Source organism: Natrix helvetica (genome assembly GCF_964273705.1).
Source record: "Natrix helvetica genome assembly, chromosome: 5".
Classification (NCBI taxonomy): domain Eukaryota; kingdom Metazoa; phylum Chordata; class Lepidosauria; order Squamata; family Natricidae; genus Natrix; species Natrix helvetica.
In genome coordinates, this window is record NC_138551.1 from 87588792 (window position 1) to 87615083 (window position 26292).

Below are 26292 nucleotides of genomic sequence, written 5' to 3' on the forward strand. Positions count from 1 at the left end.
GAACAGCTTACATCCTGCAAAGATAGCTGTAACTCCATCAAATAAGAATCTCTGATTAACCAAGGTCCTTGGGAAGGACTTGATAGGTGGATAAAAATGTCAAATCCAGTCTAAATATCTGGCTGACTGTGCAACAAACGATAACAGGAATAATAATTTTCCTTTACTTACAACATGCTCTCTGGAGCTTTCTTCAATAATAGAAGGATATCTTTCTTCTTAGCACTACGCAGCATCTGCACAACTCTGGAAAAATGCCAAGTAGTTGATGCTTTAGAGAGGTCAAGTTTGATCTTCTTTTGGGCAAATGTTTTCAAGTAGGATCTGAGCTAAAAGAACAAGAACAATTTGCAGTGCCCTCTAGCTAATCAAACATTCTTGCCACTATAAAACTTAAGATATTTACACCCTTATCAACAATGCAGATTTAGTACAGGAGATACTCCTCGACGTATGACCACAACTGAGCCCAGAATTTATATTGCTAAAAGAGAAATGTGTTAAGTGTCCCATTTTATGATGTTTCTTGTCACATTTGCTAAGTGAATCACTGCAGATGTTAAATTAATAATTGTTGTTACTTGAATCTGACAAGCAAGAAGATCGGAAAAGATGATCACATGACCTGGGACACTGCAACCGTCATAAATATGAACCAGATGTTAAGCGTCTGAATGTAAATCACATGAGCATGGGAATCCTGCAATGGTCCTAAGTGTGAAAAATGGTCATAAGTCACTTTTTTCAGTGTCTTGACTTCAAATTGTCGCTAAATGAACTGTTGTAAGTTGAGGACTATCTATATTCAAACCACAGAATTTTGCATTGCATGTGAAATGTTCTGAGATGGGGTTTGGGTGGGTCGAAAAAGTCAAGATGGCAGCTGTGACTACACAGTGAAAGATTTTTTCTCTCTCCTTGTGCCGTATTTGCAATCCATGGGGAAAAAGAAATCAGAGCTTCCAATGTGGTTACCACTCTGGCCTTTTTAATCTCCCCTTTGTAGATTCCCCTGGTGGTCTGAGAATGTTCATCAGACAAGAATTGGGAGGATTATCATGAACTCCTATAAATCATATAAAAACTACCGTATTTTTCGGAGTATAAGACGCATCTTTTTTCTTCAAAAAAGAGGCTGAAAATCTGAGTGTGTGCTCCAATGTTGTTATCAACCTTGGTGTGCCTTATACTCCGAAAAACACGGTACTTTTGCATCCTTTTTGATATGTTCGAAGTAATCAGTCAATAAATGTGATATGGTATTTAATGAAGCAGGTCCAAGGAAAGACAAACAACCCTCTATATTTCGAAATATGCTACACAGATGGTCCTCGAATTCCAACCTATGTGAAAAAGGAGACATGATCTGAATCCTAGGTTCCTCTGTGATCACATGCCTGCCCCTTGGGTGCTTGACAACATGGCCATTCGCAGCGTCTTTCAGTCATGTGACCAAGTTTTATGACAGTGAGGGGCAAATAACATGGGTTTTGTTACTTGTTAATTAGCATAGTTTGTATTTTAATCTGATTGATTTTCTTTCTTTTCAAGTGATGTTCAAGATTGATTAGCTTTTAACATTCCTAAACTGATAAACAAGCTGGGGACTAGTTCCTGATAAGAAAAGTTTGTTAGTACAAATTGGGGTCTGGCTTATCTCTTGTGAACCCTAAACAAACTTTCTCCTTACAATTTATTCCCCTTCAGGCCTCATTTTAATAAACATGTATGCTATTATCCTGTCCAATCAACTTTCCTCTTTCAGGTTTCTTTGTTATGTTCACTGTAAAAGGGGATGTAAGCTAAAGATCGGGGTTCCCTCTTTGAATGAGAGGAATCCCTTTTTTTTCTGAATATTCTGATAAATTGTAATAAAATAATCTTCCTGTCTCAGTTTGTCTCATTGGAAAAAAATGCACACCAAGGCACAAGCCTGAAAAAGCCATATTTGGCTGTCAACAGTTTTGCCAAAAACCAGTATCTACTTCAGTTTTGGCAAAATCACACCATAGCAAATGATGGCTCTGCTTAACGACAGCGGTGTTCGCTTAGCAACAGCCACAGCAAGTTGTAAAACTGGATCGGTCATGTGACTGATCTGTTTTATGACCATTACAATTTATGACTCCATTATAATCTAACAGGTTCCGTTATGGTCTAACTTGAGGGCTACCTGTATAGAGGACTATATATTAGGACTGTGCATGTTTTAAACCAGGGATGTCAAACTCAATTTCATTAAGGGCTGCATCCGGGTTGTTTTTAGCTTCGGGGGCCAGGATGGGCATGGCCAGCTTGATGTCACTCATGTCAGGGGCTCCTGAGCTCCGTTTCCCGCTGCGACAGCCTCCTGCAGCTCTCTGCCAGCGAAAATGGAGTTGGGGGGGAAGGCGTACAGAGGCCCCTGAGCTCCATTTTTGCTGGCAGAGGGTGGAAGGAGGCTGTTACGGCCGAAAACAGAGCCTGGGAGGGCCATGACATCAGAATAGCGATTTAAACTTAGGTTAAAAATTTCTGTCTCACTCACCGTTGGGCACTCGCTGCAGATCCTTTTGAATGGCTGGCTTGTTAACTTAATGGGCTGAGGTTTCCCCAGGAGAGAGTTCAGAGTTTTCTGGAGATTCTTTCCAGATAATTCTTTGGATCCAGGCATTTGAGTCAGAAATTCAAGATGTTGCCTAGGGAGAGAAGGAAGAGACCGGTAATTGGACTTTTGCCTTTAAATATAGGTAGTCCTCAACTTACGACTACAATTGAGCCCCAAGTTTATGTTGCTAAGTGAAGCAGAAGTGAGTTTTGCCCCGTTTTACAGTCCTTCTTGTTAAGCAAATCACTGCAGGTGTTAAATTAGTAACACGGTTGTTAAATGAATCTGTGTTCCCCATTGACTTTGTGTCAGGCCTGCAGCCATATTTTCTGGTGGATCTTAGGCCTGCCACACTTTCTATTCTACTATGCATTTTCTATTGTGGGAAAAGGAGAGGGGGGATTGTATGGAGTTAGATGCTATGTAGCCATAACAAAATTCTTTCTAGAAAGCCAAGGTCATCCTTTGTCTTTGCACCTTTGCACCTGACCGGAACTGGATGGGTGGAACTGCCAGCATGGCAGTGGAAGATTGGACCATGTGATGGACTTATGGGTGTGGGGTCAAGATCTTGAACTTTCAACTAGGTAGGGAAAACTGGGAAGTCTTCAGATTCAGGTTTTCCCAAATGTGCCAAGATGGCTCTCTTAATAAATTGGAACTTTGAGCAATACTTTGCCTTGGATTCTGATTTAATTTTGGATGCTATTTGGAACCCTGACACTTTGCTTGTCAGAAGGCTGCAAAAGGTGATCACATGACATTGCAACTGTCATAAGTATGAACCGGTTGCCAAGCATCCAAATTTTGGTTACATGACCATGAGGATGCTGCAACGGTCGTAAATGTGAAAAACGGTTGTAAGTCACTTTTTTCAGTGCTCTTGTAACTTTGAATGGTCACTAAATGAACTGTTATAAGTAGAGGACTACCTGTAACTCTTCCTTCTTATTGTCTTGTGGACTTTGCATATGTTGCAAACATGGCATGGACATAGCAACTGATGTTGCGTGGTTGGGTACTTCTGGTCAGGTTTGAAGACGGCCTTACCCTTTTCCAGAGAACTCCATTCCTTTACCTTCCTTATCTTTTATCCCTCTTAAGAACAGGCAGTTATTACTGTATTTCTGAAGCCACTGAGCAAGCATGGTCTTCGTTAACTTGTCTTTTGCACCCTCCTTTCAACTACAAGACAACTTGAAGAACTGAGTAGGATGGATCCCTGGAATTTTTACAGTATTCAAAATGAGATAATTTAAAACATAGAGGAAACTTTCCAAAATAGGCATTATTTCTAATTTTATCTGATGGAACACTTAGTCAAACCTGGCTGAGTTTGAGAAAGATAGCAAAAATTAGGCCTGAGTTAGTTTTTGAGTAGAGATTTCCAGAGCAAAACAGAGTAATAGGCTAGATTGGCACGTAAAAGCACATCCTGGAAGCTTGATTAGGATTTTTTCTTCCACTCAGCAGCAAGTTAAATGTCCTCTGTGCTTTTCCTGGCATCTGGCTTCAGCCTCAATGAACAAGATGATTTTTTTCTAATGTTAATTAACGGGGAGTCATTAAGAAGAGTTTGGACTACAATTTCTCTGAAACGGTACAGGATTTCCTGCCTGAGCAGGGGATTGGACTAGAAGACCTCCAAGCAGGGGTGAAATCCAGCAGGTTCTGACAGGTTCTGGAGAACCGGTAGCAGAAATTTTGAGTAGTTCAAAGAACCGGCAAATGCCACCTCTGGCTGGCCCCAGAGTGGGGTGGGAATGGAGATTTTGCAGTATCCTTCTCCTGCTACACCCACCAAGCCACGCCCACAGAACCAGAAGTAAAAAAAAATATTGAATTTCACCACTGCCTCCAAGGTCCCTTCCAACTGTGTTATTTTGCTATTCTTAGACTTCCCCAGGCTGCAGATCAGCTGCACGAACCCCTACAAAATTAACCTGGAGGTGATATCGACTCCAACAGATGACTTTATGCCTTGATAAATTATATGGTTTTCCTCAGACGAGGCTGACTTTATGAGATTTCCTTCCATAACGTAATGGCTTTTACTTGTGGGATGCCACAGGAGTCCAAAAATCTGTGAAAAGAACAGAAATATGATCAGTTTGCATTTTGCAACAGGAGAGAATGTATGTAGCTCAGAATTGAACTGTGGCATCCTTGAGGCTGAGTTTCGTTGTTTGTTTGCAGATGTTTCATTACTTCATTGGGTAATCTTATGTCCTGGCAGCCAGCAACAGCCAAGCCGCGCCTGATTGGCTAAGACACGGCTTGGCTGAGTGCGGGCTGTCAGGAACAGCTGATTGGTTGTCCTGCCTGACAGCTCCGTATAAATAGCTGTCAGGCAGGAAAGTGCTGAACCTTTTACTGTATATAGTTCTCACGTCTGTTGTTCAATAAAGCTGGTTGTTAGTTTCCTCAGACCGTGTCCTGCCTCATCCTTCGGCCAATATTCTACACTGGCGACGAAGGTGGGATTCTGAGGCCACGCAGACACCGCCGAACAACAAGCGCTACCTCGTCGGGGGAAAAAAGTTTTTTTGCTCACTCTTTTTCCCTCAGACCATCAATCGATCCTGTCAGCCATGGCATCCAAGCCACCCTTCGCTCCCTACGGAACCGCCGGCGAGTCACCAGTACTCCAATGTTGTTATCAGGTTAAGTAATGAAATGTCAACAAGCAATCAACCAAGCTCAGAGAACACCAAACACCCTCACATACTGCATTCTGCCCAGGAGAAATACAAAAACTCGATCCACAGGTTGGTTGATTACAGTCAAGCATTACTTTGATTTTTTTTTTTTTAAAAAAAATAGTGTTAATGAATCTGGGTTTGAGCCATAGAATGATAATAGTCAAGAATTGTCTGATTTATATCCTTAAAAATGGCAGTGACTGAGTTATACCATTAGTAACCTTTGTTTAGGAAATTGCAGATTGTAAATTTGTAAATGGCAAAGCCCGTTGTGCTTTCTTCTTCCTAGGAGATCACGGCTTTCATCCTAAGAGGGGAATAGGATCACAGGTGGTATTCAGCCGGTTCGGACCAGTTCGCCTGAACCGGTAGTGGAAATAGCAGGTGGACCCGTCCACCCACTGTTAGAGGTGAGCAAGCAAGAGGCTGACACCGCTGAGGTAACTTCAACAGGTTTAATTGCAACAGGTCTTCACAAGTAATACAGGAGAGAATCAAAGCTTTCCCTGCTTGACAGCTATTTATATGGAGCTGTCAAGCAGGTCAACCAATCAGGGAAGGGAAAAGGCCTGCGTTTTGCCAAGCCGCGTCTTAGCCAATCAGACGCGGCTTGGCTGTTGCTGGAAGTCAGGCAGGGTAAGCCTGACGTCATCGGGAGAACACTACACCCACCATGGCTCTATGCCTTCCCACTTAGGCACATTTTCAAACCAAAGCGCATGCGCGGAAAGCCAAGCGCATGCGTGGATGGGGCATGTGCGTGCTCACATTTGCCAACCGGTAGGGAAAGTAAGTGAATACCACCCCTGGATAGGATGCATGTGTATGTGTGTGGCGTAATAACAAAAAATTGGGGCTCTAGGACATGAAGAAAGGGAGATGACCTGGATTCTCATAAAGCAATAAAACAAATTAAATAGTATAAGTTGCTTCAATACGTTTGTTTCCAGAGTATATTTTAATTTGCTTCAAATAAGGTTTGGGAACCCCATATAAATGTTGATTTAGGTATGCTTAGAAGCCTGGGCATGTTTGACATAAGAAATCATAATCCTAGTTTCAGATTTCAGAGAAAGATAACATTGCTGGGTGGGTTAGTTTTATTTGTATGTTGCCTGTGAAAGATGAATGAAATTTGAGGTTTGTCCACCGACAACTTTTCTGATCATAGTAAACCAAGATAAAGGAGAAATTATGTCATGGGGGAAGTGTTCTAATAGCCAGACTCTAGTATATCTCAGGGGTCACCAACCTTTCGAACCTCAGGGACCCCTAAATTCATAATTCTAAATCCCATGGACCACTAATATGAATTAGTGATGGGATGGGGTCCTTCAGGCACTTAGCTTGGCCACCTGTTAGTTGAGAGAAGCGCCCAGGGCCAACCCTAGGTTTGCTGTCTATTGCAGCTAGGAATCTCAAATATGGCCAAGAATGAATGTTTGTCTTGTAGCCAGCCCAGGTGTTAGATCAGCAAACTCTGTCTTTTGAGGAGCCCGGCCGAAGTTTCGTGCACTGCTCTGAAGCGCCTGGACTCCCAGGGAGGGAGGGAGGGAGGGAAGGGCTGGAGCTACTAAACAGGCAGCCAAGCTAAGTGCCTGAAGGACCCCATCCCATCAGTGAGTGAGAGTAATTGCTTTGGTGGGCCATATCTGGCCCAGGGGCTGTATTTTGAGGATCCCTGATTTAGTACAATGTTCAAAAATGCAAAAATGCAAAGATTTTTCTGCGGACCACCAAACTTTTCTCATGGACCACCAGTGGTTCATGGACCACCAGTTGGTGACCACTGGTATATCTGAAATATGTACAATACACAATGTGCTAAATAGAAATTGACTTGCTTTGTTAGCTGTGCTGAATCCAAATTTCGGTCTTATGCAGCTCTGTAGGTCTTTTGTTTTCAAAACAGTATCCTTAGAGACAGCATAGGTAACCTGGCAGCTCCCGGAAATATCCTCCTAAACAATAAAAATGGGTATACTGTGATTAAAATAGCAGATGTAACATTAGCCCTTAATATAATTCAAACATCTGTTTTGCTTTGCTTTGCTTTGCTTTTTTTAAAAGATTTTACCTGTGAAATTCTGGGCTATTTTGCAAACACTGTGTTGGATCACTTGTTATAAAACAGATTCTTCTGGGTTGAATTTATACTAAATCCACTTTATTGCAGGCTTAGAGATTCCCACACAAAATGCAGGGCTCTCTGAAACTGATTCTCAAGGATCTGGAAATAGTCGTCCTTGCTTTTAAAAACAAAAGATATCTGAGAAGGGTAAACCAGTTATGACCTGTTTCTGTACAGGATGTGTCCTGTGATCTCATACTGTAATTTTAGGGACTTCTTTTGGCAGTGGGATTAGCAACACATGCCTGTGATAAATGCCATTTATTCAGTGTTTACGTTTTTCTGTTCCTGGAAGTATAAACTACAATGGTGATATTGATTTACTATTGATGAGTTTGCCTTTAACCTAAAGGTAAAGGTTTCCCTTGCCCAGAGGTGAGTTTCTACCAGTTCGGCCTGGATCGGACGAACCGGTAATGGCGGCGGCAGGAGGCTCCGCCCACCTGCCTGGATGCTTCTGCATATGCGCAGAAGCGTCGTGTGCACGCACTAGCGCGCACGAGCAAACTGGTAGTAAAAAAATTGGAAACCCACCACTGCCCTTGCACATATGTGCTAGTCGTTTCTGGCTCTAGGGGACGGTGCTCATCTCCATTTCAAAGCCGAAGAGCCAGCGCTGTCCGAAGATGTCTCTGTGGTCATGTGGCCAGCATGACTAAATGCCGAAGGGGACACAAAATCCTGTTACCTTCCCACCAAAGTGGTCCCTATTTTTCTACTTGCATTTTTACGTGCTTTCGAACTGCTACGACAAATAACAGCAGCTCACTCCATTATGCGGTGCTAGGGATTCAAATGCCAAACTGCCAACCTTTCTGATCGACAAGCTCGGCGTCTTAGCCACTGAGACACCATGTCCCCTTCGCCTTTACACTAGCTGTGGTTTATATGTTTGTTGTTGTCAATATTTTTTTAAATATTGTTAGCTGTGAAGAGTAATGAGTTTAAGAAAAGCAGCCTATATAAATGGAAATCAATGAATTGAATGAATAATCATTATGGATCCGTATTCAAAGCATCATGAATCTTGCCTAAACCATAAGGCTGGACTTATTTCAATGTATGAAAACACTTTTTAGCAAAGGTGAAGCGTAGTTAGATTCAGTATTCAAGTAAAATGTTCAGCTTGTTAATACAGGTAGTCCCCAATTTATGACCAGACATATGACTTACCAAGTTGTGACAGACCTCAAAGGTATTTACAATCCAGTTCCAAAGTTCTGAAAGTCGAAAGCCACCCTCCATGGTCCTATGACTTGGAAACCAGCCTACATTTACAATTATTTGTAGCATCTTATGGTCACATGATCACAAATGGCAACATTTTTGCTGAAGCATTTACTTCCCCAGAGCAAACAATGGCTTCACTTAATGACCATGGAGTCATTTGCTTAATGGCTGCTGTAACATAAGTCATAAAATTGGGCCTATGTGGGTGATCTGCTTTATGGCCATTATGACGACTTACGATTGTAAATGGGCAAGCTCCATTACGGTTGTAAATTGAGGACTACTTCGAGAGAGAGGTCAGAATTGCAGATGCTATGTAGTTCAGGGAAACCTTATATTGTACCTCAGTCATTGTTCCAGAATGGGTCTGAAACTGGAGAAGGCTGAGAAGACCTCGCTTCAAATCCAAGATTAAAGGGTTCTCTTCTTCGGCTATGTAGAAAGCTTTGACCTGCAAGGTGAAAGTCAACTTTTAGAGGCATACCCAGAGGTGGGCGTCACATAATATAACAACCAGTTTGCCCAGAATTGAAAATGTGAGTGCCACATGTGTGCGACACCGAAAACACGATTATATAGAACGGGATAGCGCCGAGGTGGGTGGGCGGGCCCAACCGCTGGTCAGAACTACCAGTTTGCCCAAGCCGGTCTGAACCGGCAGCAGCCAACCTCTGGGCGTGCCTAAGAAAAAATAAGAAAGTGAACAAGAGATGCATTGCAGGGGGGCGGGGCCGAAGTCACGACGATACGATGTGCGATCTCAATGCTCTAAGATCACAATCGACACTTTTGCCACTGGGGGTGTCCAAACGGATCTAAACTGTCCCATAGAGACAGTGAACAGGAAGAATACGTCTTGCTGAACTCGGGGATATAGCAAAATCCCCGAAAGAAGCAAGAGAAATTTCTTCAAGCTGGTGACAAAAAATCCAGCCAAGGCTGGCTGATGAAGTTGGGGCAACCCCAAAACGGAAGGAATGGAAAGTGAAAGTGTTTCCAGCTGGTGAGGAACTTTCATTGTTTTAAAAGAGAGACTGCCTATAAAAATTGATTTAAATTGAAGAATAGAAGATTCAAGCGGCGAAATTAATCTTGCAACAGTTCTGGACAGTGGCTATCCCATTTTCTTATATGCTATCTTCATGGATGAAACCTTTACAAGCTTTTTAAAATGGATGGATTAAGTCTTCTGTTTCTATCTTTTTTTTCTGTGACTCTCAGTGATTTATAAATCAAAGCTTTCCTCTTTCATCGCTGTGAGTATTATTATTTTTTAATTCATTTAAAGACTGGACCTCTTTTTAAAATTTGAAATAGAAAACAGATATAAAAAAAGAAATATTTTAAAAGTGCTACGTGCCAGGAGGTTTTGTTGATTGGAGCTTTGTGTATTCAAGCAGAACTTTTCCCTTCTTCACAGTTTGTTTTGACGGCTCATTACAGAGCAATAGGGGTAAGCCAAATGTCCCTTTGAAGCGTGTTTTCAACTAGAGAAGAGGGGGGGAAACAGCTTTTGTGAATCCATGTTTTAACTTAAAAAAACCTTCCAAGAGAGAGCTCTTTGTTTAAGATGGCGGAGTGTCAGGAAAATGGAGAGATTGTAAGCCTGGAGATAATATTTTCAGAATTACTAAAATTAACAAATACATTTGGGAAGACTGAACAAAAACTGGAACTTTTGGAACAGTTAACAGAAAGATGTGATCGAAAATTTGACGATGTTCACCAAATGCAAAATGAGGAGATTAAAACTCAAAGAATTGAAGTGGAAAATGAATATACAGTGATTAAACTTGCTGACATTTATGGTAATTGGTTTGTTTTTGAAAATGCAAAGAATGGAATACTGAAAGAGGAAATAAATGGAGAGGAAACCTATTTCAAAAGGCAAGACACAGAAGAAGAAGAAACAGGTAAAGAATTTATGGACTATGAAACTTTATTAACGAAAATATGGATAACACTGCTGACAACTAAAGACAAGTGGAATAAAGAAGCAAAAAGAGGGCATCAGGATTATATGAGAGATCTTACAAGCAAGGAGTTGCTAGGACCAGTCCATACAAAGCTCATTAAGAAGAAGCTTAGAAGATTGATACTACAAATGGCAGAGGACATAAGATTGTTTTGTTATTGGAAAGATACAGGTTGATAGATGGAAGAGTATAATTTAAAACTACTAGCTAAACCTAGTGAAATTTTTGTGATAATAGGTATAGTTAAATAAAAAATTGATAATGATAATACTGTATATAATGTGTAGTGTTATGATAAGCAATAATTGGATATGAATATTGAATGATACCCGAGATTATATATAAATAACAATAAAAAGAAAGAGAACTAAATTAGACACAGTTAAGTTTTGATTATTAGGGGGAAAATGTTGTGACATAGAATATAGCCAAATAAAGAAAGGATAATAATAATAATCTATATGTGATGGGCCCAGCCCTTTGGAATGACCTCCCCCTCGACATTAGGATTACCACCGACCTCCGCTCCTTCCGTTCAAAACTCAAGACCCACCTTTTTCAACTATCTGGCCTGGCTCAACCATAGTTCCATCTTATTCCTCCTGACAGTCTTTTTAAATCAGTAATTTTAAACTGGGGTATTTTAATTCCTAATCTCATTATTATTATTTTATGTATTGTAATGGTTGTTACCTCCTCCGTGTAATATATATATGTGCTTTTATTTATTGTACGCCGCCCCGAGTCCCTTGTGGAGACGGAGCGGCTAACAAATTATATATATATGTATGTATGTATATATATATTGTATTTGTGCTGATAAAATAAAGGGAGACTAGTATGGATCCATTTCAAGCTGTTTAGCTCTCATCAGCTAGCCATACCCTTACTGGGATTTGAACCTGGGAAGTGTTACATATTAGGCAGACTTGCTAGCCACTACACCACCGGTTATATAATGTATAATATAAGGAAATTGGATGTAAATTGTAAACAGCGATCTGGAAAGGAGGATTAGAAAACTTTGTTATTAAATATTATGGATGTTTAGCTAGAATAGGATATAAGGATTTAATGTTAATGGAGGATTTTATAAATAAGTAAATGAAATGCCAGTATGTGGTTATGTATTAAATTTTGCTATATTTCATGATGAACAACGTTTAAACAATTATAGTCAAATAAAAGTGGAGGTGTGATGATGGTAATATGTATAAATATTTGAGTTAAGATACTAGAGTTAATATGAATTATTCTTGATGACGGTAGAAGAGATGCACAAAAACCATTTGTAACCAACTGATACACTTTCTACAGGATGTAAAGGAGGAGGATTTTTATGTTTGTTTTGAAAATTAAAAATAAATAAAAAAGTTTTTGGCAAAAAAAAAGAGATGCATCACAGGATACAATGGCAGGAAGCAATCAGATCAAGTAAAGAGGCATTTTCAATTCACCATTTTCAAGGTCATGCCCTTCTTCCTCCTGCTCAGTCCCTGCGTTAGAAGAGTTAGCTGAGAATTTCAGGACCTGTCATCTCAATTCAACTGGAGGGCAACTACTTGGGGAAGGTGGGATGAGAATATGGTGTAATTGATGCATTCGGTAGCAGCAGAATCAAGGGCTGCCCATTGATATCAATCTTAGTTGGTGGGGTTCAACCAGTTCGCACCTATTCGGGAGAACCGGTTGTTAACTTTCTAAGCAGTTCGGAGAACTGGTTGTTGGAAGAAATCTCATTTTTTTTGTTTTTTCCACTTTTCAGGCTAATCCTTTAAGGAAGGCAGGAAGGAAACATTCTGGTTTTTTTCCTAGTCTAATCTTTATTGCCCTGCTTACAGAAACTGCCTCTCTGGTTAACCCTTGTTACATTGTAACAGCTAAGGCGAAGTGCCCACCGACATGAGTCCACTCTGCAGAGAACCATTGTTAAATTATTTGAAACCCACCAGTGTCTTACTCCCATTAAAAAAAAGGCAGTGCTTGTCCATCCAAAAAAGGAGTGCCCTCTTACGTAAGCACTATAACATTCTTGTACATTGAAAGCTATGCTCTCAATATGCAGTTGTGGAAGGATGGCTAGAAAAATGTGCCTGCACACGAAGCTGAAAGGAAAATGACATGTAAACAAGTCCGAATGAAAAGGGGCCATCAGCTGCTGTTGGGTAGAGAAATATTTACATACCTTTCCCTTATTCCAATGGAGGAAAAATGGTTGCTGGAGTTCGGTAGCGTTCTGTGAGCCTTTTACAGAATGGCCTTGGCTAGTCTGATCCTCCTTTTCCAAATCTTGATTGATGCGTAAGTCATGGAACTAAATCCCCAAAATGGGTGGAATAAAATCGGGACACTTCAAATCAAGAATAGCATTGTGAGGTTAAAAACTGTGTCATAAAGCAGTATACAAGAATGCAGTTTCAAGCAGGGAGTTAGATCAGATTTTAAAAGTAGGAAATAAGGAAAAATGCAAATGCTCAAACTATAGCTGTATTTCAGGGATGTCAAACTCCCGGCCATGGGCTGGGTGCGTCATGCGCTGGCCATACCCATACCCAGTTTAGCAAAGGGTGGGAAAGTCCCGATACGTCCTGTGATGCTGCTGTGACACTGTGAGTTGACACCCCTGTTGTATTTAGTCTTAGATATAGTGTAGAATTAGGCCACAAATAGGGAATGCAATGGCACAGGCTTAATGATGCTGAAATTGTTTGCCAGAAATGATCTGTACTTTGGCAGTTAGAGCCTGGCTCTTTGCGATGGTGTGAGCTCCCGTCACTCAATCCCAAACTACAATCCAGCCAGCAGTTCAAAAGCATTTAATATTGCAAATAGATTAATAGGTATCATTTCATTGGGTAAAACCACGCACTGGCCACGCCCACACCAAGTTTAGCGAAGGGGGAAAATGGCCTGGTATATCATGTAATGCCGCACCGATGAAGTGAGTTTGACACCCCTAGTCTATAGAATGGCCATTTTTTCCCCAGAAGCTAAAAAACCAAGAAAGCAGAAGAGCACAGTACTTACTTGAATTTGGAGCAGTTGTTCGCCTGAATTGTTGGTGTTGCTCCACAAGAGATTCACATCAACCACAGCTTCTGCCCGAAGCTTGCTTCTTTGCAAAGTTGGCCTGGATAGGAAACTTAGTTGGCTGTCTAGTGAGTATTGGTACTGATAGAGAATTCCTGAGCCGAAAGAAGGTGTTTCCAAGTTTCCTGTACAAATTTTTTTAAAAAGTCCCATGCTGATGTAACTTGGAAGCTTTTAAATAAGATAATGAGTCATTGATGCTATCATTGATACATGACAATTGAGTAATGGTTAAGAATGGTTAGCCTGGGTTCAATTATTTTTCTAAGCCGTGTTTTGTCTTAATCATAAGTTTATTGAATAAGCTGGACAGGGCTTCATACAACAGACTAAGCATGAGCAAGCATTATGCCATTAAAACACAACATACGCATTTTAACATGATGTCCTCGGCAACATAGCTTGTTTGAAGAATGGCTGAACTCTCCTGTACTCTTAGTTTTGTGTTACATTTTACTGTGAAACCCACACTGAAGACAATCCCTTCCCTATTTAGTTTTAGGAGAAAGTAACCCAGATGCAGAAAGAAACAAGTCTTAAGTACCTTTAAGTCAGCTTTTGGCAAACTCCTGTCCTCCAAATGTTTTGGAACTCATCTACTCTAATCCTAAAATAGCTGAGATCCAGCACATTTGGAGGTCAACAGACAGGGAAATGGTGGCTTTGTGATCAACGTGTCAAAGGTTTTGTTTATTACTATGAGTTACCTCAGAAAATTTGTGTTTGTGGCAGTGGAGGGATTCAAAATGTTTTATTACTGGTTCTGTTGGCACAGCTTGGTGGGTGTGGCGTAGCTTGGTTTGTGTGGCTTGGTATGCGTGGCAGGGGAAGGATACTGTAAAATCTCCATTCCCACCCCACTCCAGGGAAAGTTACTGCAAAATCCCCATTACCCTCCTGATCAGCTGGGACTCGGGAGGCAGAGAATAGATGGGGCGGGGCCAGTCAGAGGTGGTATTTACCGGTTCTCCGAATTACTCAAAATTTCTGCTACTGGTTCTCCAGAACTGGTCAGATCCTGCTGAATACCACCTCTGGTTTGTGGGCATATATGGCATACTATACGTATAGCAATCATGACAGCTGATGTGGTATAGTGCAGGATTAGAAATCAGGAGAGCATGAATATCATGTTCTACCTTAGAATATCTATCTATCTATCTATCTATCTATCTATCTATCTATCATCTATCTATCCATCCATCCATCCTATATAGCAATAGCATTTAGACATACACCCCTTCACAGTGCTTTACAGCCCTCTCTAACCAGTTTACAGAGTCAGCATATTACCCCCAAAAGGCTGGGTCCTCATTTTACCGACCTTGGAAGGATGGAAGGCTGAGCCAACCGCTCTCTCTCTCTCTCTCTCTCTCTCTCTCTCTCTCTCCCTCCCTCCCTCCCTCCCTCCCTCTCTCTCTCTCTCTCTCTCTCTCTCTGTGTTTCCCTCCCTCCCTCTCTCCCTCCCTCCCTCTCTCCCTCCCTCCCTCTCTCCCTCCCTCCCTCCCTCTCTCCCTCCCCCCTCTCTCTCCAGGTAGATTTTCTATTTTCATTTTTATTTAGAGTAAAAAAATACATTTTTTAAAACTATAATAAGTCCCAATGAATTCAGAAGCAAGGTCTGGTAAGAAGGTATTATTAGAAATCCTTTAGTTTGATTGGGCCATGTCAGTTTTAATTTTTCAATTTGGTTGAGACCAAATGATACGTTTAGGTCCCAGGAACCTCTTAATAAATTAAACAGTTTCATTATGCAATGATGTAATTAGTTACGTACAATTTCTGTGAAGCTTACCTTTTCAATGCTCTTTGTTTCTAATTAGCATTTCATTTGGGGATTTAGGTTTTTTAATTCTATGCAGTATCCTTTTTTAAGATTTCACATTACGGAGAGTGGATGGCATTCAGGGGTTTGGGGCAGGGGTGGGTTCCGGCAAAGACTACCAGTTCCAGCGACCCAGGCCGCCAAGCTACTACAGGTTGGGCCGAACCAGTCTGAACTGGTAGGAACCCACCACTGGTTTGGGGTAAAAAAAAGTGACAATAATTTTCCATGAAGCTCTAATTTCCTCTTGTTCCCAAAAATAACAACGCTCGGTCACTTACCTTCTGCTGTAGCAGCTAAGAAAAAGAAAAGCCAACAAGAATACCGGCAAGCTGCCTGCAACTTCATGGTGTGTTTTGCGGGTGCAAAATTGAAAGCACCAATGGGCAGAGAACCCAGCTGGGAGGAGGGCAGTGAAGGTTGTCCTTTCAACACAGACTCAGCCGAGCTGAGATAACCATATTATGTGGGCACAGCCCCATCTCGCTCCCTATCCCCAAGTTACACATCACAAGGAAGAGCAAATGATTAATCGTTCACAGCCACCCAAATGGGGAAAAAAAGGAAAAGAAAAGAAAATAGAAAACCCGAAGCATTCGAAAGTCCAGAGAGACGGTGCTTCAAATCCAGATAGGTTTGAAAGATAGCGAGTTGAGCTCTCTTTAGAAACTGTGAGTGTCAATCAGCCTCTCTCCTGAATGGGCCCTTTTTATTCCCTGCACAAAACCCTGCAGACACCCCCCCCCTTCTCTCCTGCTTTCTTCCCCTTCTCTGTCTCGAGAGGGGAATTGACGTGGGAACTTTGCCAGTTGTAAAAAGAGGCCTCTCTTTTCCTGGTGTGCACTGAAATACGCCCTGTGCCTCTCACTGGAATTAAAACAAGAAAAGGGATTTTTGGAACAAATGCTTGCAGGGAGAAGATGCCATCGCACCAGCCCAGCCCGATACCCTGTTTCCCCCAAAATAAGACCTCCTTGGATAATAAGCCCAATCGAGCTTTTGAGCGCAATTGATGTGCTAAAAAACCCTCCCCCCAAAATAAGCCCTCCCATAAAATATTTAAGCACATACACAGCCTGTCCCCACCATTTCATGGGGGGGGGAGGATGCAGGAAACATGCCCCACATACACCTGCCATCCACGCGGAATAACCTCGCAGGGGCTGCTGCCGCAAACCCTAGCTACCATTCCCCTTCCCTTAGTGGCGGTCGCAAAAACAACAGCATGCTCAGTGACGCTAGGGCTGGCAAGAGTGTGCCAGAAACAGAGACAGAACTTCCGGCCCTCTCTGGATCAGCTGATCTGCAGGCCAAGGTTAAGGGGCCTCCTCACCTCAAAAATAATAAGCCCTCCCCAAAAATATTGCAATACAGCAGTAGCCATGAGGTGACCCTACTCACCGCCTCCTGCACCTCAAAAATAATAAGACCTCCCCGAAAATAAGGCCAAGCACTTATTTCAGGGGTCAAAAGAAAACAAGGGCCTGTCTTATTTTCAGGGAAACAGGGTACATTTCATTATATCTCCTGCAAGAATTTTTTATTTCAAGCCAGGGAAGAACAACATGTGATTTTCCAGGGCATGTATCTTCCCTACAGGTAGTCCTTGACTGATGACCAAAATGAAGCCCAAAATATTTGTTGCTAAGCAAAACAATTGTTTGTGAGCTTTGCCCTATTTTTTTTAACCACAGTTGTGAAGCAAATTGATGTAGTTGTTCAGTGAATGATGCAGTCGTTAAATTAATTTGGCTTTTCCCATTGACTTTGCTTGCCAGAAGCCAGCTGGAAAGGTTACAAGTGGTGATCACACGGGAGTGCAAACACATGACGGTTGTCTAGCGCCTGAATTTTAATTGTGCGACCACGAGGATGCTGCAACGGTCGTAAGTGTGAAAAATGACCATGTCATTTTTTGTGTGTGGTTGTAACTTTGAACAGTCACTAAACAAATGGTTGTAATCCAAGGGCTATCCGTAGTCAATTATGCTGCCTGGTGCTGCCTGTTCCTCCTTCCTCAAATTATTTTATTTGGGGGAAAGAAATTCGAGGCAGCACAGGCAAAGTTTGGGGTTCAGTTTATCAGAGGAAAGTTGCATTTGTTGACGATGGCAAATCAGCTCACCTTTCTCACGAAAATGAGAAAAAGCTTCATAGTGAAGCTGACAGCAGATTCAGACAGTGAGGAGGTTGGGGAGGAACATGGGTCAGTCCTGGAGTCTGGGGAAGGCTCTGATGAGGGCTCTGTGTCGGAAGCAGAGAGGGGTTCAGGGCTGTCTGACAGTTATCAGCTGCCTTTGGAGTCAGACATCAGTGGGGCAGAAGAACAGCTGGAGCCTGTTCCCAGTGTGCGCATGTGCAGAGTTGCCAGACGAAGGGAACAGCTAAAGAACAGGGGTCGACTTAGGAGTGGACGATGAATGGCCCCTCCCAGGGGAAATAAAAGAGGAGCGAAAGGAGAGTGGAGTTACCAGAACATATCTGGTAAAAAACAACAACAAAAAGCAAAGAGTGGGTGAAGACTCTCAGAAGAACAAGCTGTAGTTCATAGATATTCCACTTGTAGGATTCTGTGTTCTTCTAAAGAGCTCCAGGTGATTAACTTTGTCACTTCATTGGTACTTATGGAAAGTGTTGGAGCTTTTGCTGATTTTAACCAAGCATGGTGCCAAGGTAGAATATGCAAACAAACTGGTCCGAGGCAAAGATCACTTTGATTAGATTTGAACAAGGGCCAACATTCCTTATCCTCCCCTCCACCGAGGGAGGCTCTCTAAAAGTTTGACTTTGTTTGGAAATGAAATTATAACAGGTTGGTTCTTCCTTTAAAAACCTACCACACAGGATGCCATTTAAATTCAGTCAAGGTTGATTGAAATGCAGATCTATTGCTCCAGGTAGATTACAAGCAGTGGGGGGTTCCTACCCGTTCGGATCGATTTGGCTGAACCGGTAGTGGTTTGGTGGCCTGGGTTGCTGGAACCGGCAGCGACCCAGACCTGCCACACCCTTGAACCGGTTCTCCGGATGGCGCCATAGGCACCGCCATCTTGTTTTTTAGTTCTGTGCATGCCCAGAACAATTTTAATTGTACTGTGCATGCACACACAGCGTGCATCAAGTGCACTAATGCGCGGAGCACACACGAGTGAGTGGGTTCCATCAGGCACTACTGGCAGTAATGCCTGATGGAACCCACCCCTGATTACAAGGTGCTGGAAGTCCATTACAAATTGCTCCGTTTTTGCACGATGTCTTCCTAAAAGTTACGGTTATCAATCATAACCTTAACAAAGCATATCTTCCCACAACCTGATATATGCATGAATGGCTAATGTATACAGAATGTCTTCTTCAGAGCAATAAGACAAGATAGAATAGAGTTTAATTAGCACATTTAGGGAAGAAATAAACAGGTTAGCAAAATAAAAAATAAAACATTAAACGGTCTGCCTTACAATTGACCTATCTCTATAAAGTATAGAAGGTTCCTTGAAAGGTTTAGGAATCTTGGAATCTGAATAAGGAAACCCCCATTAATATTGTAAGCCACCCAGAGTTATCCTGTGGTAAAATGGGCAGCCAATAAATTGGATAAATGCATTTATTGATGAATTCATTAAGGTGCTTTCTGTAAAGATTTTTTGAACTTCCCCTACTCCCAACTTGCTTAACTGATGAACTCACAGCTCTTTGATCAGATAGAATTGAAATCACCATGTGCTCTCTATTTGTCATATTTTGAAATATTTTCTTACTAGCTGGATACTCGTGCTTTGTGATGAAATTATGTGATTGGGCTATGCAGGAGAAATTTGGTGGCTCAGTGGTGGTTGGTGATCGAAACATATAAGGGAATACCGCTCCAGCTGCCTTGAGTCCTTAAAACAGTTCCATAGGTGGAAGACATAGACATTTTAGTGAGGTACCGACGTTTAGTACTGTAAGGAGCCCCATGCTGCTCCTGAGTGAAGGAGTGGAACATCTGCCAGTTTGAACTAAGATAATGGAATGCGAGGCAACTGGCAGTTGGAACAGTTCTTTTCAGGTGGGGAGGGGGAGTAGAACTCCTTAGCATCAGAGCATGTTAACTACTGTATAAGAAATACTAGTGATCTGATGGTCAATTTGAGAAATCCTTTCTTAATGAGCACCTAGAAACCAAGAGGAACATACTTGCCAAATTTCAGGTTTGTAGTGGCAGGAAAAGTCGTAAATGTCTCACTGAGCTAGAGAAAAGTTGGGCTCAGTTGTGGTTGTAACTTGAGGACTACCTGGAGTGCAGAAATTACATAGGATTTGGGTAGACTGAGTGATTTGGAAGGTAGGTCAGAAAACTAGAATTGATGTTAGCTCCTTGTCAAGAATAACTAGGGTCACAAACATGGGTTTGCAGGCATGGAAAAGGTGAAAATTCATTCCGGAGCTGTTTCCCAAATTTGCATTCTTTGTGCTGGATTTCCTAAGTATTCTCAGGGAGGAGAATTGGTGTGAAATTACATAATTGCATAATAGGAATAATCAGAAATTACATAATGTCCAAATCAGTGGTGGGATTCAAATCTTTTTACTACTGGTTCTGTGGGCGTGGCTTTGTGGGCATGGTGTGGCTTCATGGGCGTGACTTCGTGGGCATGGCTTTGTGGGCATGGCTTTGTGGGCATGGCTTTGTGGACGTGGCAGGGGAAGGATACTGCAAAATATCCATTCCCTCCCCACCCCACTAACCTGCTTTCCAGCTCCATTCTCCTGTTGAGGGCAACAAAAGAAGATCAGGTAGGAGGGTGGGAGGCAGCAGGGGCGGGGCCAGCCTATTTGCTGGTTCTGTGAACTACTCAAAATTTCCGCTACCGGTTCTCCATAACCTGTCAGAACTGGATGAATACCACCTCTGCTTAAAATGAAGGTTACACTCACCATTCTGTTCACTAGTGGTGAGTAGCTCCTGCTGAATTATAGCCATGAAATGGGTCTGTAACATTTAATAAGCCGTTCCAAAAAAATGTTGAAAGAAATGGAAGGTGGAAAGGGCAGAATGACAGGTCACAATGACCTTCATAGTAGATAGCTAAGAAGCTAAATACACACAGGGTCCCGTTTTATCTGAGTCCCTGTGTTTCATTATGAAGGACTTTGCCCAAATCACAATTCGGTTGTACTTCATTGAATCTTTCCACTTGTGCAGCTGCTTCAGGCAGACCAGGCAGAAATGAGGACATTTCATAAACTCTGGTTGAGCCGATGTGCCCTTAGGTGTCCCAGCGTGCCCGCCAAAGAATCTGTGAATCTTTTTCCTTTCCCTGTTCCATTTCTTAAGATATAAAATACCCTGTTTCCCCGAAAAAAACTTCCCTGGATAATAAGCCCAATCGGGCTTTTGAGCGCATGAGCTAAAATAAGCGCTCCCCGAAAATAAGCCCTCCCAAAAATATTGCAACACAGCAGCAGCCATGAGGTGACCATGCTCTCCGCCTCCTGCACCTCAAAAATAATAAGACCTCCCCAAAAATAAGGCCAAGTGCTTATTTCGGGGGTCAAAAGAAAATAAGACCCTGTCTTATTCGCAGGGAAACATGGTAGGAAGTTGGAATAACTAAGTGATGGAACGAAGAGGGCATGAAGCTGCTATAAAGTACTATGGAAGTAACCTGTAGTATTTGAAAGAACTGAAATAAAGAAAAAGATTAAGATGAGGAATCCTTGACTTACGTTCACAAAATTTCTGTTGCTAAGTGAGAGGTCTGTTAAGTGAATGTTGCCCCATTTGACGACCATTCTTGCCACAGTTGTTAAGTGAATCACTGCAGTTATTATTAAGATGAGGAATCCTTGACTTACAATCACAAAATTTCTATTGCTAAGTGAGACGTCTGTTAAGTGAATGTTGCCCCATTTGACGACCATTCTTGCCACAGTTGTTAAGTGAATCACTGCAGTTATTATGATAGTAACACGGTGGTTAAGTGAATCTGGCTTCCCCATTGTGTGTCAGAAGGTCGCAAAAGGGGATCACATGATCCCGGGACGCTGCAACCATCATAAATGCGAGCCAGTTGCCAAGGGTCTGAATTTTAATCACATGACCATGGGAATGCTGCAATGGTTGTAAGTATGGAAAATAGTCATGAGTTACTTTTTCTGGTGCCTTTGTAACTTTAAATGGCCACTAAACAAATGTTTGTAAGTCGAGGACCAGTGGTGGGATTCAATTTTTTTTACTACTGGTTCTGTGGGCCTGGCTTGGTGGGTGTGGCATGGCTTGGTGGGTGTAGCTTGGTGGGCATGGCAGGGGAAGGATACTGTAAAATCTCCATTCCCTCCCCACTCTGGGGGAAGGTTACTGCAAAGTCCCCATTTCTTCCAGATCAGCTGGGACTCGGGAGGCAGAGAATAGATAGGGGCAGGGCCAGTCAGAGGTGGTATTTGCCGGTTCTCTGAACAACTCAAGAATTCCGGTTCTCCAGAACTGGTCAGAACCTGCTGAATACCACCTGTGTCGAGGATTACCTGTACTTATTCAGAGATGACATCCCATTTCCATTATCATTTTTAGATTGAGTAATACGTCTGGACTCTGAAAGGGACATGTTCATTTTCACAGAAAATGAAAATGTGGGGTGGATGCATTCCAATATTTTCTTTGGAAGTCTGCCTATTTAACGGGGGTGATGAGATAAGGGAAACCAGAATGATAAAGAAACCATGGATAAAGTTGAGGAAGAACACCAAGAAGCTAAGTTTCCCACTGCAGAGGTTTTGTAAATAGAAGACCCAACCAGGGATGGGATTGAAAATTTTTAGCAACCTGTTACTGGGTGGGCATGGCCATGGTGGGTGTGGCCTACCTGGCCTCCTGCACCACGTTGGGGGGTGTTTTTGCCCTCCCTAGGCTCTGGAGGCTTTCCTCAAGGCTCTGGGAGAGCAAAAACAGCCTCCTCTGGGCTCCGGAGGCCCTCTGGAAACAGGCCCATTTCCGAACTTCCAGAACTTCTGGGAAGCCCGTTTTTCCCTGTCCAAGAACCTCCACGTGGGCCCTGCACTTACCTGGCATCCAAAACGGCCCATGTGGAGACTACTGGGAGGGTCAGAGGAGGGTGTGCAAGGCCATCCAGTTCTTTCAACTACTGGTTCAGCAAAACAGATGTAAAATTAGGATCCGGTTCGCCCAAATGAGTCCGAACCGGCTGAATCCCACCCCAACGTATGAACTGGCATACTTTGAGAAGTGCCCATCAGATGATCTCAAAATTCTGGATTGTCCACCAGTCAGAAATGGTTGAACGTTGTATGATATCCACATTTAATTACATTCCAATAGAAGATATTCAAGGGAGGGACCCTTAGTTATTGTTCTCAATACCCCCCCCCCCCGAGGTATAATGATACTTTTAAGTTTTCTCAATTGCTTCAGAACTTTTGTTGAGCAACACTCATAGGTGTCTGCAAGCCAAAAAAAGGTCAAGATAGCGATGCAATTCAGATTTTTAAAAAGGGGTAGGGCTTTTATTACGTGTCGAGATCAAAAAGTCAAGTGTAGTTGCCATCTTGGACATTCTCCTGTAGACATCCTACCAACAATTCTCATCCACGGAAATCATTCTGGCAACATCTCTTGTGGAGTATTTAATATGCTTTCTTAGTATTTAACAACTTCTCCCTCTCAAAATACATGAAACTGAACAATTTGTTAATTCAGCCATTTTCAATTTGGCACTCTCAGTTGTGCCAACTTCCAGAATTCCCAGCCATTGAAGCTAGAGCAATTTTGCAACCTGTAGTTCCATACATTTGGATAGCTCCAAAATGCCAGAGGAAGCAAATACGTTTTGTTTGAAATAAAAGAGCCACTAAGTACTTGATTGCAACATCACTTTTTATTGCTTACATGGCAAATCTTACTTCCCAGTAATGATTAATAAATTTTATGTATCTGATTTAATTTCTTAGTATATCCAGCTTAATTTCTTATTCTCCAGCTATTTAAACTTGCATTTCCAAATCTTCTGCGTACGAAAGAATACTAAATCTACATCATAGATGGTGGCTTGTATGTTAGCCAGAAAATTCTTGTATTTACTCTTGTATTTAGGCTTTGCTTGAGACTAGCTGATTCTGGAAAGCAAAGGTAGATACATCTCTGCCTTTATTTATATCATTGTTTCCAAACATACAGTAGGATAACTGGTGACTTGTGGCTTGGGAGACAGGTAGATTGAAATGTCCAGTTTCTTCCAAGATCTGTTTTTCTCTCTGAGACTTTTCTGCCTTCAAATCCAGTGAGAAGTAAGATGACAACAGAAAGAACATAAAATAGAAAAAGAAGAAGAAAATAACACAGTGCTGAGTGATTCTTTTCAGATTCAGATTCTTTGGAAGTAAACAGCTTCAAACTCGATTGCAGAAAATATGACTTCAGCAACAGAGTGGTCAATGCCTGGAATGCTCTACCTGACTCCATTGTTACATCCTCTAACCCTCACAGCTTCAACCTCAAACTGTCTACTGTGGACCTCACCTAATTCCTAAGAGGTCCCTAAGGGGCGTACATAAGCGCACCAGTGTGCCTACCATTCCTATCCTACTGTCCCCATTTATTTGTACTCATTTCCTTTGTTCATGTCCATGTTTATATGTATACCTGTTATCTTGTACATGTTTGACAAACCAAATAAAATAAAATAAAAACAAATTTCAGGGTTTTTACTCCAGCCATCTCCAGATACGTTGACCTATAAACCTCATATTTTCCACTTAGGATTCATGCCGAAAAATGTTCCTGCATTCCCTGCCACCATTTTTTTTTCTATCATCATGGGCACAACTGTGAAATGTTGTGCTCTTTTGAAAAAAAAGACCCTTCTCATAGGGTTGCTTGTAGAACACTCTGCCTGTGTAAATATCAGCATTGCAGTTATCTGCATGGACTTAATGTAAGTAAAGTGTTGCAACCCAACTTTGTACAGTAGGTCAACATTACAAAATCCTCAATGGGCCCACTGAAGATATTGCTTCCAGAAATGTTGGCTTTTCCCCTTCATGTCTACACATCTACCATGGCCTTTTTGGGTTGTTGTTCTTTACATATAAATGAGGTTTGTGAGCCACCTACTGGTGATGGACAATTGTTGGGGAAATCCTCCACAGTTTTCTCAACTGATTGGTCCTCAAGAGAAAGCTTTAGTTACTAGCTATCGTTAGTAAGGTGGGCAACTTGAAATGGCTGAGTAAATACAAATGTACTTTTCAAGTAGACAGCTAGTTGAAGTTAAAACTGCCAAAATGTCTTAGGGAGATATTTACGTGAGTGTGATTTGAACGGCTTGACACAATAGTCAGATATGGGAGATTCCATTCTATGCCCTACAATGAGCATCTCTGCTTGTGTGGAGTGGCAGAGGTAGAAGACCTAGCTCACATCCTCTTTGATTGTTGCCTGTATAAGGGGGTGAGAGACAGGTATCTTGGTCCGTATACCAAACAAAAGATCCATTGGGATCCCCATATGAAAACAACTTACCTTATGTGCGGCCAGAACCGGAAAATAACATTTAACACAGCACAGGACTTTAAAAAAATGATTCGGTTGACATCTGCATACGTGGGACTGATTGGGGTAGATTGTAAGGGTGACACCAAAATATAATTTTATCGTATTTTATCCATATCTCAAATTATTGTATTGTATTCTATTCCAATTTCATTTTAGACTATATTTTATTCCAATTCCATCTTAGATCGTATTTTATTCCAATTCTATTTTAAATTGTATTTTATCAAATTTCATTTTAATTTGCTTTTATCAAATTTTAGTAATAATTTGTTTCTGGAATTTTGCCCCGAGGGCTAATCAATAAAGACTCAATGTCAATGAGTAACGTTTGGCTGGCAGCATGAATTTTATCTAGGTTTCAATGTGGGAATTTATTCTGAGGTCACCTCCCTGGAACCTGAAAACAGTTCTTTGTTAATAATACTAGTGGATATTTGCAATTTATAGCACAGAGGCGAATTGAACTGGATATAACAAATTCTCCATGTTGGACAATTCATTTTGGGGACATAATTTCCTCTTTTGATGTAATAAATTATTTCCAGTTTCCCTCCCACTCCTTAACGGTTATTTCAAACTCTTCTCTCACTCATATATTGTCAACAACGTGTCTATATTAATAATTAAAATATTAAATATTCTTGCCCAACTATGTAACGATGTAATCCTTTTTCTGATCCAAAATTCCTGTCTCTGGCATGGTTTTAAAATATATAGCTTCAAAATATAAATTCAAAAAATGTAAGAGATTTTTGGACTGGCTTCTGCGTATAGAATAAATGAAAAGAGTAAGGTTCTACATTTAGGCAAGAAAAACGAAATGCACAGATACAGTATAGATGATACCTTGCTCAATAGCAGTAACTGTGAGAGGGATCTTGGAGTCCTAGTGGACAACCATTTAAATATGAACCAGCAGTGTGCAGCGGCTGCCAAAAAAGCCAACACAGTCCTAGGCTACATAAACAGAGGGATAGAATCAAGATCACGTGAAGTGTTCACACCACTTTATAACGCCTTGGTAAGGCCACACTTGGAAATACTGCACTCGGTTTTGGTCACCACGATGTAAAAAAGATGTGGAGACACTAGAAAGAGTGCAGAGAAGAGCAACCAGGATGACTAGGGGACTGGAGGCTAAAACACATGAAGAACGATTGCAGGAATTGGCCATGGCTAGTTTAATGAAAAGAAGGACTAG

The 26292-nt window shown here is 41.6% G+C and overlaps 1 protein-coding gene across 1 annotated transcript in view; it reads right to left on the minus strand.

Annotated features, from left to right (window-relative positions):
- LOC309392909 (microsomal triglyceride transfer protein large subunit-like) overlaps positions 1 to 16253 on the minus strand; it is a 37313-nt gene extending 21060 nt beyond the window's left edge. Inside the window, exons 1-8 of the mRNA XM_081954500.1 lie at positions 15823 to 16253; positions 13654 to 13841; positions 12812 to 12940; positions 8994 to 9101; positions 7134 to 7250; positions 4531 to 4670; positions 2528 to 2678; positions 172 to 329 (exon numbers count right to left, since the gene is read on the minus strand). Coding sequence (XP_081810626.1) covers positions 172 to 329; positions 2528 to 2678; positions 4531 to 4670; positions 7134 to 7250; positions 8994 to 9101; positions 12812 to 12940; positions 13654 to 13841; positions 15823 to 15889 — 1058 coding nt within the window. The 5' untranslated portion in view covers positions 15890 to 16253. The remainder of the gene's footprint in view (positions 1 to 171; positions 330 to 2527; positions 2679 to 4530; positions 4671 to 7133; positions 7251 to 8993; positions 9102 to 12811; positions 12941 to 13653; positions 13842 to 15822) is intronic.
- Between the last annotated feature and the right edge of the window lie 10039 nt (positions 16254 to 26292).